General features: G+C 42.8%; 1 protein-coding gene across 1 annotated transcript in view; it reads left to right on the forward strand.

Annotated features, from left to right (window-relative positions):
• Positions 1 to 313: 313 nt before the first annotated feature.
• The window catches only part of LOC144767525 (neuronal pentraxin-2-like), a 150,791-nt gene continuing 134,482 nt past the window's right edge, over positions 314 to 16,622 (forward strand). Inside the window, exon 1 of the mRNA XM_078650950.1 lies at positions 314 to 1,274. Within this exon, the coding sequence (XP_078507076.1) occupies positions 435 to 1,274 (840 nt within the window). The 5' untranslated portion in view covers positions 314 to 434. The remainder of the gene's footprint in view (positions 1,275 to 16,622) is intronic.

Consider the following 16,622-nt stretch of genomic DNA (forward strand, 5'->3'; position numbering starts at 1 on the left):
ACGAGCCAAGCGGCAGACCGGAAGTGCCTGGAGGACAGGAATAGTTGTGCAAGGGCATCACCTGTTTAAGCCCCTCTGAGTTGCTCCTTAGCTCACGAATCTTCTTAAATCTGCCTTGGCCGTCTTTAATGTAGGGCACTGCATGGCTGGAGAGGGCTGCTCAGCCCCACCCCCTGCGGGCTCTCCCTGATCATTAAAGTAATTAGCCCAGATTCTAAAGCGGCCTTGAGATCAGGCTGACCTGCATCGGGAGGGGATTTACCAATTAAAGAGAGCGGCGGCAAAAATAAATAAATAAATAGGAAACAAACACCGCAAATCTTCTTTTGAAATCCCCCTGAAAGTCTCATCCCTTCGAGGAAGGACAAAAGACTCGGGCGATTGAGAGACGCAGACAGGGAACTCTGCCGCAGCCTGAAACAAAACAGGCCCCAATGGCTGCCCTCGTGGCCTCCAACATGGCGGTTCTTCACCTGATGACGCAGCTGTGTCTGTTCTTGGTCCCTGGGGGCTGGGGAGAGCACACCCTCCCAAAATTTATCTGCAGCCCAATGCCATTAGAAATTGATTCAATTTGTCACTCAGCGGCCTCACGCTATAATGGAGGCAGCAGTGTCCACTGGACGGGGTCTCATGACGAGCCAAAGGAAACCATTCTACTCCTGCGGGAGACCGTCGTGCACCAGAAGGAGACCATCCTAGACCAGAGAGAGACCATCCGAGAGTTGACCGCCAAGCTGGCCCGCTGTGAGGGCCACCCCCGCATCAGGGGCCAGGAAGAAACGCACAGCCACACCGCGGAAAATGGGCAAGAGGAGAGCCATGTGGTTCACGAGAGGGAGCACGGAGGACACGAGCGAGGCCACGGATATGAAGAGAGCCGTGGACATAGCCGGGAGCATGGTAGCCATGAAAAAGAGCATGGCGGCCACGAACGGGACTATAGGCACGAGAGAGAACATGGAGGCCTTGAGAGGATTCATGGGCACGAGCGAGAGTATTCACCAGAGTGGGAGCATGGGCATGAAAGGGAGCATGGCGGGCACGAGCGGGAACATGGTGGGTATGAAGAGAGCCGTGGACATGGTCGGGACTATGACTACCACCCCTTTGGCCATCGCGATTACCACGACCAGCAGCAGCAGCCTCTCACATACCGCAAGGGCAGCCAGACCCAAAGCACAATGGGAGAGACGCCCAAGGAAGCAGCGCTTGACCCGCTACAGATGGAAAAAATGGTGGAGTCCTTGAAGGAGCGCTTGGAACATATGCAGGTAATGCCTACTTATCCCTTCCCCTAGCTTCAAAACTTGGCAACCTTGTTGTTTATACAGAATGACCCTGATTCTTCTGTGTCCTGTACACTACTCTTTCAAATTCACCTTCAGAATCCTTTCTTAACACCTTCTCCTGCCTAAGGCCGGTTCTTTCCACTGTTCATGTGGTGTCACTTGTATAGACAGACTGAATATGCGTGCTTTGTTGCTCTGCATAAGAAACCCATTTACATTCAGTGCACAATGCATGTGTTTTACTCCATATTTTCAAAGGATGTGATTGCAAAATGTCATTTATTTTGTCCGGAGAGAGCATGTGGTACTCCCACTGATTCAATATTACTACGGATCCTGCCAGAATTGTGTATTTTCTCCTAGTAACTAATAATTCATCATTTAGTCCTGAAATGTGTTTATTTGAAGAGGGGATGTAGTAATACACAATTCAAAGTCATGACAACTGAAATCTCTCTGTCTACCAAAGAAATACAAGACAGGATAAAAAATACTGTTAACTAAGAGCGCAGGTAGCCACATAGGAATGTAGATGGCCTGTAGGAGATAAGGGCTATGAGCCCGATGGAATATGAGACAAAAGGGGAGATTCTACCTACCCTTGATAGGTTATGGGAGTGTGCGAAATTTACGTAATTTGCTTCCAAGTAATTATGCAAAATTATATGTAAATATGTGAAATGAAAATCTGTCATTTTTTTTACTATATTTTAGAGCAAAACGAGTCCTCCCATCAATTTTTGGTCTGGGGACACATTTAAACAAAAGCACTGTGTACAACAGCTGGTCGTGTCTTGTTGTTCTTGTGTGTTCGCAGTACATTTTTACAATGAATTGCGCATTTGCTGTAAATTTTCGCTGCGAATGTCACACAATTGCACGAATCGGTGAAATGGTTTAATTTCGGCATTTTGAGAAAAAAAGCATAATGCTTAATTCCCAAAAAGACACAAATTACACTGGCATAATTTACATTTCCCCCAGGCCTACCATTACGGTATATTGCAAGTGTCCAAGGACCAGAGATGTGCTCGAACTATGAAGTTGCAATGTAGACAGAAGAGGGTACTTTTGAGGAAAAGTGTTACTCTGAACACCTCCAAATTGGCAGCTAAAGGAGAACGCAAAGCCTATGCTGGCCAATAATGCCTTGTCTTATTGCAAAGGATGGTGGGAGGATTACAATAGAGACTTTTATTAGCTGGAGACTCGGTATTGTATTTGACCGTCGCTTACAGGGGAACCATTTTTTCATTTTCTGTAATTTCGTTTTGATATAGGACAAGTGTGCCCTAGAGTCTTATAATGGTTGCATTATACTATAATGCTGTCTTAAATCAATCTAGTGGGCATGTTGTGTTCTGCTGAACACAGTCCCTTTGTTATGAGAACGCGCGCCCATAGACAGAGATATCAGACACGGCCTAATGAGGCCACTTTTTCAGAGCTCAGCTTTATAATTTGTTAATTTTTGCGATTACTTAAATTACGAATGCATTTAGGGGTCCACAAATTGTGATACTCTAAATGCAATGCATGATGCAATACCAAATTGCGAATTTGCAATTAGGGATCGAAAATTACCATCAATTTGAACTTGATGGTAATTTGCAAAAACTTTGAAAAATGCACTAAAGTGCAGTTTTCAAAGCATCATGTTACACACACGCCCTTGGGGCATGTATGTGGGCAACATGTGGTAGTATCTCAATTTCAGGGATGCAACAGGGTGTCCTTTTGGCACCCTTTCACCCTTGAAATTGCATGTGCAATTTGCGAGTACTTATTTGGTATTCGCAAATTGCGCATACAATTCCCATTAATTCCTATGGGTCTCTAGGCCCATAGGAATGAATGGGAAGCAATTCCTTAATTGCGATTTGCAATTTGCAATTAAGGAATTTGTAGGAATCCCATTTTTTTTGCGATAGCTACATGCAAAGGGATTTGCGAATCCTAAATAGCGATTTCCTAAAATTCGCTATTTAAGATTCGCAAATCCTGACTTTGATGCATCTGGCCCTTAATAACTAAAGAACGACATAAATTGATATGGCAGCTTTACAAGAGAAAACTTGCCACGCCAGTTTTCAGTACTATAGCAGCACGTAAAAATGCAGCGAAACTGTAAAAAGGAGGAACCAAATAAACTGCCCTCTAATCTCAGCTTCCACATTTTAAGTGAATTGTGTGACCCTGACCAAACCCCTTTTCGTTATGTGTAAAAATTGGGTGCACCTCGAAATGGGCCTGTGAGGTTGTAAAGGCTGTAAAAAATCCCAGAATTTTAACTTTTAATGCGTTTTCTCCTCCTAAAAACGTTCTTATGCGAATGTTATTCACATCACTGAGATTTCCTTGTTGGGTTTGGTATTGAAGCAGTTACTAAGTGAGAAAGGAAAGGCTTTGCAAGAATTTTGTTTTCGTTGGAAACCAAGCTTTGTGTTTTTTTGAGGAAGTGATGGTTTGTCCATTCCTTCCTTTGTTTAGTTTTGGTGATAACTTTTCAGTCCTCGCAAAACATTCGCACGCTCGTTAGAGGCTTTGTTAGAAAAGGGGAACAAAGGAGATTTGCTGGTACTCACTGCCTTAGAGAAAACCTCTTCCTACTTACAGGGGCTAGTATTGTCCCATCAAAAGCCTGGCAAATCGGCGGGGTATTCCAGTGTGGTTCCATTAGAAGTATGGCTGGCCTGTTGAGAAGAGCTGGCACTGTGCCTTTCATTAAATATATGTACGCCCTGTTGAGAATTGCTGGCACTGTCACCCTAAAAGTCTGTCAGATCTGCTAAATATCTCTGCACGCTTCCAATAAAAAAGATGGCAGGCTGGCTGTGTTTATCAGTATGCCATAAAAAATTGTCAAATGTGCTGAGTGTCTGTAGTATTCTGATACCCTATTAATGCATTACATGTTAAATCCATTTCTACCCCAGCTTGTGGAATGTTGCAGCTATGATGCATTGTGGAATGTTGGGGCTCTGTGGACTGAAGATTTCAGTTGGCATTGGGCTGAGCATCATGTTAGATGTTCCTGGTGGGGCGTTATTACCATATTAAATGCTTAATTACAAATAAACATCTTTACATCATCATCTGCGTGGACATCATCACTACATTATTTATGGCGACGAGGACTAGAAGAATCTACGCGTAAATCAAGGTACAAGTGACTTAAGAAACCTCTACATTACGTCTATACTGCAGTTGGCGCAATTTACAGCAAATAAACATGACGCAGATTTCAGCAAGAAGCCACAACAAACGTGAACTAAATGAAACTACAGAAGAAACTAAGGAACATAAAAAGCCAAAAACCATGGAGCCACCAAGAGTAAATCAACACGCTTTGAAGCCCCACCAGTGTCCCTCAGATCCGACAGCCCTGCCCAAGCGTGTTGTACATAGCTCACATGGACACTCAACAACAGTAAGCAAGTTTTTACTCCTTTTTGGTTTCTGCTATGAATCAAATGAAAGCTGCGCAGAGATATTGTTGAAAGGATGTTTTGCATCGGCTGAAGCGTATTATTTAGTGTCTAAACAGCTTGACTCTTCATGCTTGGAAACTACGGGGAGACGGTCTGCATATATAGTAAGCCAATTTGTTTGTTTAACTCACAATCCCCAAGGTGTTTAGCTGTTGACTATCTGGCTTCATACAAACTTAAAAAAAAAAAAAAACGCTTGATCTTTGTCTATTTCCCTCATATCATTTGTTGAGGTACTGATAAAGAATTAAACCAAGTCACAAGAAGAATTTGAGGGCACGCAGCAGCGACCTTGGAAAGGAAAAATTACTCAATAACATTGATGTTTAGGAGCAATGCGAGGTTCACATGAGTTTAGTGCAAGACGACGAGCATCGTGATGTTTGTCAAGCCGACCAGACTCTCAAGCCAAACAGTCTTGTTTTATTTCCGTTTTTACACACATTCAAAATTTTTAATGGTGGTCCAAGTGTGTCACATTTTCCAACTGTCACTACGAAGTTCAAAAAGAAAAGTGCTCGCGCTTACCTGAGAGCATTCCCGCGTCTCGTGCAGACTCTGGACACTTCTTCTTCTCGACAGTCGACTGTGTGACGCATCTGCAATGCTGCCATCAGCCGTCTTGGCGCACGCTGCTGCCTTGAGCCTACCAGCATTACATGCACTACGTGCCGCCATTTTTCAATGTGTTTGGCTTTTCATGAAGATCTTCGTTAAAAAAAAAAAAAAGTGACATTTCACAGTGTATGCCGAGGATCAACCTGCTTTGTTACTGAAGCTCATCTACGAGATTAACGGGCGAAATGTGTGGTATACTACTCTGCCAATGTAGCAGTTATTTTCAGACAAGTTCTTCCCGAACGTTTGGAAGGAGGAAAAAGAAGCCGGAGCACATTTTGAAGTCTTGAGGTACTTTTGAAATTACCAGGACACATTTTGGAGGTACTTTTGCTGTTTCGAGACTTTTCTTTCTTGTCCAGTCTTGGCAAAGACATAGTTCGAAAGGTCATCGGAGCACTCTTCATTCAAAGTTTATTTTCACAGGCTTTTACTAGTGTCTTCTTTCGCAGTGTTTTTACATTCTACTATTTTTGTTCTCCGTTTTAGTATAGAGCATAAATTTTATTTTAATTTGGCTGATATAAATACGTTAGATTGATAAAGAAATAGGTTACGCTGCCTTATAATGGTGTTTTAAGTGAAAAATGTTCATCCTATTTCATTCATTTATGTAAACACTGTGTTTTAATTTATGCAAAAGAATACCTTAGTATTAAGAATATGCTTTAGATGTAATTTGCCATCTTTTGTGCTGACGTACAATTCCATAATCCTAAGGAATGGGTTTTAAATCCCATATCATATATATATATATATGTTTTGTCTGTAGGAATGGGTTACAGTCCCATAATCCTTAGGGGTGGGTTTTAAGTCCCATATCCTATGTAATAGTTTTTGTCTGTAGGAATGGGTTGCAGTCCCATAGTCCTTAGGGGTGGGTTTTAAGTCCCATATCCTATGTAATAGTTTTTGTCTGTAGGAATGGGTTGCAGTCCCATAGTCCTTAGGGGTGGGTTTTCAGTCCCATATCCTATATAATTGTTTTTGTCTGTAGGAATGGGTTGCAGTCCCATAGTCCTTAGGGGTGGGTTTTAAGTCCCATATCCTATTTTTAAAGTTTGTGGTTTTCCTGACTATAGACTAAAAAAAAAAATGTTTCAGGCGGTTTGAGTCCTACCTTTACACTTCAATGGATTTTATCCTATGTATCTTATATTTAAGGGGATGTCAGTTCCACCTGTTTAGGGGGTGTCAGTCCCACCTAAGTTTCTAATTTTTCCTACCTTTACACTTCAATGGATTTTATCCTATGTATCTTATATTTAAGGGGATGTCAGTTCCACCTATTTAGGGGGTGTCAGTCCCACCTAAGTTTCTAATTTTTACATCTTAGTCCCATTTTTTTTAGAGCAGAGGGACTTTGTTGGACTTTATTCCCATGTACGTAGTCTACACACTACTTCTTCATTGTAATAGTTTTTTACATGCTTATATTTAACTTTTTGGTGAGAGGATGGGTAATTTTGACTTCTTTTGATGCTGCAATTTTATCTGTTTTCTTTTGTTTTTATATTGTTCTCACTCTCGTAATGTGGTTCTTTACTATACATATATTTGAGAGTTGGACTTTTAACGCTATCTTGATTCTTATACTTTTGTCTATCCGTCTTGCATTCCTGTCTGGCCAGTAGGTGTGCATGTCGTTTAGCCGTTGGTATTTTCAATTTTCGTCTTCCTTTCTGCTGTTTTCTTATCTTTCTTCTGTTGTTGAAGGGAGAGTGGATAGGTTATTGTATATTTGCCTGTCTTATTCACGTTTCTGTTTTAAAGGAGGATGTTTGTTGTATCGTATTTGGTCTTTCTTAACGAGGTTCTTTTTGATCCATGTTCTTTCTCTCTTTGTATTTTTAATTCGGACGAAAGGGGAAATGTAGTATTCTGATACCCTATTAATGCATTACATGTTAAATCCATTTCTACCCCAGCTTGTGGAATGTTGCAGCTATGATGCATTGTGGAATGTTGGGGCTCTGTGGACTGAAGATTTCAGTTGGCATTGGGCTGAGCATCATGTTAGATGTTCCTGGTGGGGCGTTATTACCATCTTAAATGCTTAATTACAAATAAACCTCTTTACATCATCATCTGCGTGGACATCATCACTACAGTGTCCCAGTATGGTTCCTCTCCTAGAATAGCTGGCACTGTGCCTTTCATTGTATGTATGCCTGACCTGCTGAGAAGTGGTGGCACTGCCACATTAATGGGCATATTTATGAGGGGAGTTGCATCGCTCTTGCACCACGCAAAGTCGTACAATTGCAATACAATGAAATGAAATGAAATGAATGAATGAAATGTAAATGAAATTTATAAAGCCCAAAACATTCACCCGAGGGTATCATGGCGCTAACTCAGCACAAGACATACCGGAGCAGTAAAAGACAGCGTCAAAGATTGAAAAGCCACGTCTTTAATGCCTTCCTGAATGGCAGCAGGTGAGTTTCTTCCTTAAGCCACACTGGAAGAGCATTCCAAAGTCTGGCCGTGCTAACCAGAAAACGACTGCCACCCCAGGCGCACTTTTAAACCTGGGAACTACCAGGTTATGAGAGCGTGCTGAGCGAAGCTGGCGGGCAGGAACATAAGGCTGCAAATTCTGGTTAAAGAATGCTGGCAGTTTGTCGTGAGTGGCTGTAAACACCACTCACGACTACAAGTACTGAATGCGATTTACAAAGCCACGCCAGGTCACCGTTTGTGGCCCTGAGTGGCTACATAATACTAACTAACATATATCCGCGCAAATCACTGCATTGCGTTACTCTGGGCATTGCATGTTTGTCCCCGCGCAACTCCCCTGGTATTTGATGCACTGCCAGATTTACCAAAAGTGGTAGACCGGGGAATGCACCAAAAATGTCTTCTCAGGGGAGACGTAATATCTTTATTTCTCCTCGTTACTTCTTCTTTCTTTCTATGCGTGCTACATTCTGCGCGACACATAGAGGAATATGCCTCTGAGGATTGTTTTTGTGCAGGAAAGTGCCTCTGCCTGCATAAAAACAATCCTGCAGACAACACAGGCACCCTTGCACCATGGTGCAAGGGTGTCTACGTTGCTGCCTCAAACAAGTTGCCACAATTAATGCTCGCATAATGATTTGATGAAAGAAGTCCAGAGGTAGACCACAAAAGCAATATATTGAAAATTAAAATCCAATGAAACAATCAATGTTAATCATTGAAAGGGCTAGCCAAAATGTAGGTTAAGCACCACATGAACAATAATAATGCAAATTACATACCTTGAAAAATGTATCCTACCAAACTATGCTGTCAGTGTACTTGCATGGTTTGTTAGTTGGTAAATGAAAGTTAGAATTGTGTTGGGATTATAAGGGCATGTGACTGCCCCCAAAAAACCAGATTGACAGCAGAATGGCGATATTTGAAACAAAAGCATGTTTGGTAATATGAATACCTGCTTAGAAGAAAATAGTTTGCACGTGTGCCTGAGACTCACTCAGGTTGACTGTATTCCCAGTAGTCCCCCGAAAACAGGCCTTTTCAACCCAGCTCTTGCACTGTCACTCTACAAAAATATATATTTTTCCGGGCAGAGCATGGTCCGGAGAATGGCAGGGTAGGCATCATCCCACTCTCGAAAGTTAAAAACCACAAGGTTATGGTTGGAAAGCTTTAATTAATCTCAGCCACTGGCAATCGTTTGGGGCCACATCCTAATCCATTGTTTTTCGCCCACCATGCCACCTCAGTTTAGACCCAGCCGTATGCAAATGAGTCTTGACCCTGCTCCTCCTGGGAACAGTTCAGCCCGAACTTCAAGGCCCTCTCTGAATCGGAACACAAGCAACCTAGGACCAGTTTTGCCCGAGTTAAGCTCTTCAACCAGGTATAGCTTGGTCCTAGTGACACAGTGAGCCTGTGACCCATGTCTGGGCATACCCTTCACACTTAGGGTGGCAAATGCAAAAACAACAAGGTGATGGATAGAATGTGTAGTAATCTGTGCATTACCTCTTGTTATAAATAGCTTTCCTACCTGTGTTTATCCTCTATGTTCTATTACCATGGACCCATGGAATCCTGTTGTGCTCACAGAGTACGTTCTACTGTTTAGTCATTCTGGCTTAGACCACGACATGATCAGTTGCTTGTTCCTGTACTACTAATCTGAATAAAGCTGCTTCTATCAACAACTTCGCCTCCCGTGGATTTCTACATAAAATTACTGGCGACGATGCGTGCTTGGCACCCATAACATCCTTGGGACCTGCAAAGTTTTTTTTTTTTTTTCCCCCTGAAGAAAGAGATGAGAGAGAGCTCCGTTTCTGTCAAGAGTCTTCACTCAAACCCTCAATTTTGACGAATACTTCTGTGTTTTCTAACAATATATTCTACCATCTCCCACTGCCATCCTCAACAGCAAGGAACAGCGAGTACATTCCTCCACTGATTTCGTCAACACCGAGACTTCACCAAAACAGTAAGAATTTCGTGTTCGTTTCCGTGTGTTTGACCTATTGCCTTTCTGCCTGAAAGTGGAGTCTTTCGACTTCTCAGTGGAGTTTACTTTAACTCGTGTGTTTCATTTGTGACATTTGGAGCTCCTCTATCTTACATCAACGGCAACCTGCATTTTTCAAATAATATCTCTCTACGCTGTTTGTGCCTTCTCGAGCCTCACCTTCTATGTCGGAATCTCTCATTTCCAACGTTCTTGTTTCTTGAGGAGTGCGCAGTCCGTCTTCACGTTACTCTATGCGCGTCATCTCTACACACTGCTCTGTGCACGTCATCTCTTCCTTGTGTTCTATCTCCTGATTGGACAAGAGAAGATCTTGTGTGCTGTCGGAGGTTTAGCGATTCAGATTGGACATTGTATGCTGTACTTTGTGACGTCCTCGTTGCCCAGCGGCGAATTCCCCGTGCACATCGCTGATGCGCACAGCTTGACGAATTCCCCGTACTCATCGCTGATGCGTACAGCTTGCATTGTGTGACATCAACGCTACTTCCACGCATTCTCTATATCCTTCGCTGATGTGCACAGCTTACACTTTATCTCCGCATCACAACGCACTTTGTCAACCTTTTCACCGCTGATGTGCACAGCATTCCATTTTACAGCGCTATTATCACAGCAAGTTTTAGAAGTGTTTACTTATTGCATACCATTTCAAGTGTTAAGTTCTTAACGTGTTATTCCACGCCTTTTCTATTATTTATTGCTGTTTTTCTTTAAATTCTTTGTATTTACATACAGTTAAGTAATATGTCTACCTTGCAATCTGTCAATCCACCTCCACCTTTCTTAGAAACCCCTGGTGAACCTCCAATTAGGTGGGAAATTTGGCATGATGCATTTGAAAATTACTTAGGAGCGATTGGAGCGTCTAGGTTTCGCCCCGAAAGGAAGAAGTGTCTTCTTTTACATTCTTTGGGCTTTGAGGGCAGGTCTGTTTTTAAGCATCTCCCTGCTTTACCTATTATTGAAGGTGTTGTGTCTGATGATTACAGCGATACTATACAGAAACTTAAGACTCGTTTTGATAAACAACCAAATTTAATGGTTCGTAGACATACTTTCTTTAAGAGAAAACAAGCTGATTCTGAAGACATTGATGCTTACATTTCTATTTTACGGAGATTAGCATCTGAATGTAAATTTGAGAATTTTAATGAACAGCTTATTAGGGATCAATTTGTTTGTCATTGTAAGGATAAAAACATTAGACAAAAGTTGTTAGCCATGAGTGACCCTTCTCTAGATGACACTATAAAGTTAGCTAAAAGCGTAGAAACATCCATGGTTTCTCTTAAAGAACTAGAAGATAAAGTAATTGAACCTATAAACGCTTTAAGTTTAAGTTCTTCTTCTAAATTCAACAAAAAGAAATCTATGTTTAACTCTACTAAAGGGAAAGTTTTAAATAAGTCAGAATTTTCAACTTATTCTCAAATGTGTAGAACAGTTCCCATAAACCTGTTGTTGGTGTTGTTGATTCTGATTCCTCCTCAGAATCAGAAATAACTATTGGTGTTGTCACTGAGTGTTCTGAAGAATCTATTATTGAAGGTGATCCTGACTCTTGTGTCGATCCTATTATTGATATTGCTATTGGCAGTAACATTTTGAAACTTCTGGTCGACTCAGGTGCAAAGATCACTATGATAGATAAGGAACTTTTTGACAATACATGGAACGATGAACAACCTCTACTTCCTCCAGATCGTACTCCTGTGTCCTACGAAGGAAGAAAAATTTATCTCCTTGGATATTTTGAAGACATTTTATGTTTCCAGGGAAGAAAGATAAGAGGGAAAATTTATGTTTCAATCAAAGGTCTCAACATTTTGGGTTGGTTTCATCAAGGTCTTTTTGGTATGACACTTAAACCTGGTACGAAGGAACAAGTTTTTATCGCTACATGTTCCGATTACTTGCAAATGCTTGAATGCAAATTTCCCTCAGTCTTTAGTTCCAAATTGGGTAAAATAAAAGGGTTCAAACACAAGATTATTGTTAAAGAGGGGTCGACACCTGTTAGACATAAACTTCGTAGTGTACCCTTCAGTGTCAGAGACGATTTGAAGAGGGAACTTGAGATGTTGTGTGAGAATGGTGTGATAGAACCTGCTGAGTCTTCCCTTTGGCTTTCGCCTTTAGTTGTAGCTCGCAAGAGGGATGGTAAACTTAGGGTCTGTGTTGACCTTCGCTCGGTAAACAAAGTTATCTGGGTTGATTCTCATCCCCTTCCCCTGAATAATGATCTTTTTACAGCTACCAAAGGAGCAAAGTTTTTCACCAAACTAGATTTAGCTAGTGCCTACCATCAGGTTGAGTTACATCCTGATTCCCGTCACATGACTGCTTTTATCTCTCCCTTGGGCACCTTTCAATATCGGCGTATGCCTTTTGGCCTAGCTTCGGCTGCGTCGGTTTTTCAGAGAGTCATGAGTAATATCTTAGAAAAAGTTAAGGGGGTTACGGTCTTCCAAGATGATGTTTTGATTTTTGGGAAGGATGTTTCTTCTCATGACTCTGTTCTTGACAATGTTCTGAATTTGTTTCAGAATTATGGTATAGTCTTGAAATTGGAGAAGTGTAAGTTTTTGTGTACTGAGGTAGAGTATCTTGGCCACATTTTGACACAAGATGGTATAAAACCTAGACCTGGACTTTTAGATGCCATTTCCAATGCTCCTATACCGTCAGACAAGACTGGAGTTAAATCTCTTCTAGGTATTTGTGAATACTACTCCAGATTTATTCCTCATTATGCGACCATCGTGCGTCCTATTAGTAACTTGTTGAAAAAGGGAGTGAAGTTTGTTTGGTGTGAGGAATGCGTTAAGGCTTTTGAAGAAGTGAAACGGTCTCTGACGTCTGATTCTATTCTTAAGCCGTTTGACCCTGCTCTACCGTGCTGTTTGACTGTTGATGCAAGTCGTGTTGGTCTCGGTGCCGTTTTGACACAACGTGAGGCAGGTGTTGAAAGAACTATCAGTTTTGCATCCAGGGTTTTAAGGTCTACTGAGATTCTATATTCTGTGATAGAAAAGGAACTTTTAGGATGCACATGGGCCATTGAAAAGTTTAGACCGTTCATTTGGGGCAAGCGTTTCTTACTCCAAACTGATCACAAACCTTTAGTTAACATCTTGGGTGGTGGTATTACTAAATGTTGCACACCTAGGATTTTGAGGATGGTGACCAGACTTTTGCAGTTTCATTTTGATGTTGAGTATATTGCTGGTGGGAAAAATGTGAGAGCAGATTTTTTGTCTCGGTTTGCTCCTCCTGTGTGCGATGATGATCTTGACATTTCCTTTTCTAGTCTCATTGATGAAGACTGTGATGATTGTTTTGTTGCCTGTATAGACATCCCTCAACTACAAGTTTGTTCTGAAGCGGAGTGGAGAAAAGCTTTTGAACAAGATAGTGTTCTGCAAGATGTTTGTAATTTTGTTAAGTTGGGTTGGCCGCGTGAGAAGATCCTGCCTTCCTCCCTTCAACCCTATTCTAAGGTTGGCCATGAGATCTCCATTGAAGATGGCATTTTACTTCGCAATGATAAGATCATTCCTCCTTTTGTATTTAGAAATGACATCATTATGAAGGGTCATGAGGGTTGTTCACTTACTAAACGTAGAATTCGTGAAGTGTTCTGGTGGCCCGCGATGGATTCTGATATCGATCTGTTTGTTGCGGACTGTTGTATTTGTAAGTCTTCAGATAAGAGTCTCAAAACTTGGGTTCCTCCTCTTATGCCGGTTGAATGCCCTGATCGTCCTTGGGCTAAACTACGCATTGATATTATGGGACCTTATGCTGTGTTGAGTGGGTCCTCCAGGTTCATTTTAGTCTTGGTTGACTATGCTTCCAAGTGGCCAAAATATAAATTAACAAGAGATGCTGATACTAAAAGTGTAATTGAATTCTTGTGTGAGGTTTGGACTAGGGAAGGTTTTCCTGAAGTACTAGTTTCCGACAATAGGAAACAATTTGTGAGTCATGAATTTGTTGAATTTTTGTCCAATTCAGGTATTAAACACATCAAGAGTTCACTTTATCATCCTCAAGGGAATGGTCTTGTCGAGAGGATAAACAGAGTTATTGGCGACTGTGTGAAGTGGGCTAGGAGTAACAATGTTGAGGTCAACAAAGCTTTGAAGAGCATGATTTGGTTCTATAGGACCACACCTCACTCCTCCACTAAGATCTCTCCGTTTGAGTTAATGAGAGGTCGAAAACCTAACTCTTCGTTTTGTCCAGGGTGGATGTCCAAGTGGATGAAGTCTTGTTCTGATGTTTCAAATCTCATGTCCATTGTAAAAAGTAATGTTCTACATGCCCAGTCCAAACAAAAAGAAAACTTTGATAAAAGAAGGGGTGCAAAGGAGAGTGTTTTAGAAGTTGGAGACTGTGTGAGGATTAAGAAATCTGTCCATGTCAGCAAAGGAGAAAGCAAGTTTGGGCCTCCTGTGAAAGTTGTTAAGATTGTGGGAAATGCTGTACAAGTTGAGGGTGGTTTCTGGTGGAATCTCAACAGAATTGCCAAAGTGGTTGGTAACTTGTCTGTTGTCACAAAAACCTCCTCTACCTCCGATGTTCCTAATAATTCCACTGGTTCCATTCACACAAAAGCTCCTGTCACTAATTTCGGTGTCAGGAAGAGTTCTCGTGTAGTTAATAGACCGTTGAAGTTTAGAGAGTAATTTTCTGTTTCGATTTGTTTTTTTTTTTAATTTTATTTTATTATTATTTTGTTCTTTTGAGAAAAGGAGGTGATGTAGTAATCTGTGCATTACCTCTTGTTATAAATAGCTTTCCTACCTATGTTCTATTACCATGGACCCATGGAATCCTGTTGTGCTCACAGAGTACGTTCTACTGTTTAGTCATTCTGGCTTAGACCACGACATGATCAGTTGCTTGTTCCTGTACTACTAATCTGAATAAAGCTGCTTCTATCAACAACTCCGCCTCCCGTGGATTTCTACAGAATGCTTGAATTAATCTCAGCCACTGGCAATCGCTTTGGCTGCAGCCCAATCCATAGTTTTTTGCCCAACATGCCACCTCAGGTTGGACTCAGACATATGCAAATCAATCTTGAGCCTGCTCCTCATGGGGACAGTCCATCCCGAACTGACAGGCCCGGCTCTTTCTGAACTGGAGCACAAACAACCTAGGAACAGTTTTGCCTTCGCTAGGGCTTTTCAGCCAGGTATAGCTTGGTTCCAGTGGTTCCGGGGCCTATGTCTGGGCATACATGGTACACTTGGGTGGCAAATGCTAAAACAACAAGGTGATGGATGGAATGCTTGAATTGATCTCAGCCACTGCCAATCAATCGGGCGGTGTCCCAATCCATCATTTTTTGCCCACCATGCCACCTCAGTTTGGACCCAGCCATATGCAAGTCAGTCTTGACCCAGCTCATCATGGGAACAGTTCAGCCCGAACTGCCAGGCTAGGCCCTTTCTGAACCAGAACACAAGCAACCTAGGACCGGGTTTGCTCTAGTTAGGGCTCTTCTTCTCAAAGGTTTGACAAGGCTTGGAGTACTGCAAGCAGTGATCTTTGAGGGGCAAAGGGAATGGTGCTGCATCACCAGTCCAGCACCCTCTTTTGCTATTGGCTGCCAGAGAAAGACTGCCAACCATCTCACCCTGCTTTGCTCAAGTGCTGTGGCAAATTACCTGGATGTGTACCAGGGGTTAATAGAACCTTTCTTTTTTTTAAATCTCCTTATTAAAAGTTTTACATTTATAGCACAAAGGAAGAACAAATACAATTACTGTCAGTGTACATTAGGATACTGTGAGTGTCCCGGCATTGATTGAAAGATCTGGTTTTAAACTAAAGTGCAGTCAGTGCTATCTCCTATGGGTTTGAGTGCAGGTGATATACGTGTTGGAATCTCAGAGGTACATGCGTGTTGTCATTGCTCCAGAGAAGGGGAGTGCCCTGTGTCACCCTAGTGCAGCGCCTCGACAACGCCGGAATCCAGGGGAAGGCACTGGAATGGATCATCTCCTTCCTCGACGGAAGAACACAGAGAGTCCGCCTACCACCGTACAAGTCAGAGGCCACCGAAGTCATCTGCGGCGTCCCCCAAGGATCCTCTCTGAGCCCCACCCTCTTCAACGTCTACATGAGCCCCCTCGCGGCCATCGTACGCAAACACAACCTCAGCATAATCTCCTACGCCGACGACACCCAGCTGATCCTCTCCCTGACCAACAACCCCGCCGCCGCCAGAGCCAACCTGCACGAAGGGATGAAAGAGGTAGCCGAGTGGATGACGACCAGCCGCCTGAAACTGAACTCGGACAAGACGGAGGTCCTCATCCTGGGCTCCTCGCCCTCCGCCTGGGACGACTCCTGGTGGCCCCCCGCCCTGGGCACCGCACCCAAACCGACGGACCACGCACGCAACCTGGGCTTCATCCTGGACTCCTCCCTCTCCATGACCAGGCAAGTCAACAACGTCTCCTCGGCGTGCTTCAACATCCTACGCATGCTACGGAAGATCTTCTGGTGGATCCCCACCGAGACCAGGAAGACCGTCACCCAGGCCCTCGTCACCAGCCGGCTGGACTACGGCAACGCCCTCTACGCCGGGACCACCGCCAAGCTCCAGAAGAGACTCCAGCGGATCCAGAACGCCTCAGCCAGACTCATCCTCGACCTCCCACGAACCAGCCACATCCCTGGACATCTGAGAGACCTTCACTGGCTCCC

This window comes from Lissotriton helveticus, chromosome 7 (assembly GCF_964261635.1).
Source record: "Lissotriton helveticus chromosome 7, aLisHel1.1, whole genome shotgun sequence".
Taxonomy (NCBI): domain Eukaryota; kingdom Metazoa; phylum Chordata; class Amphibia; order Caudata; family Salamandridae; genus Lissotriton; species Lissotriton helveticus.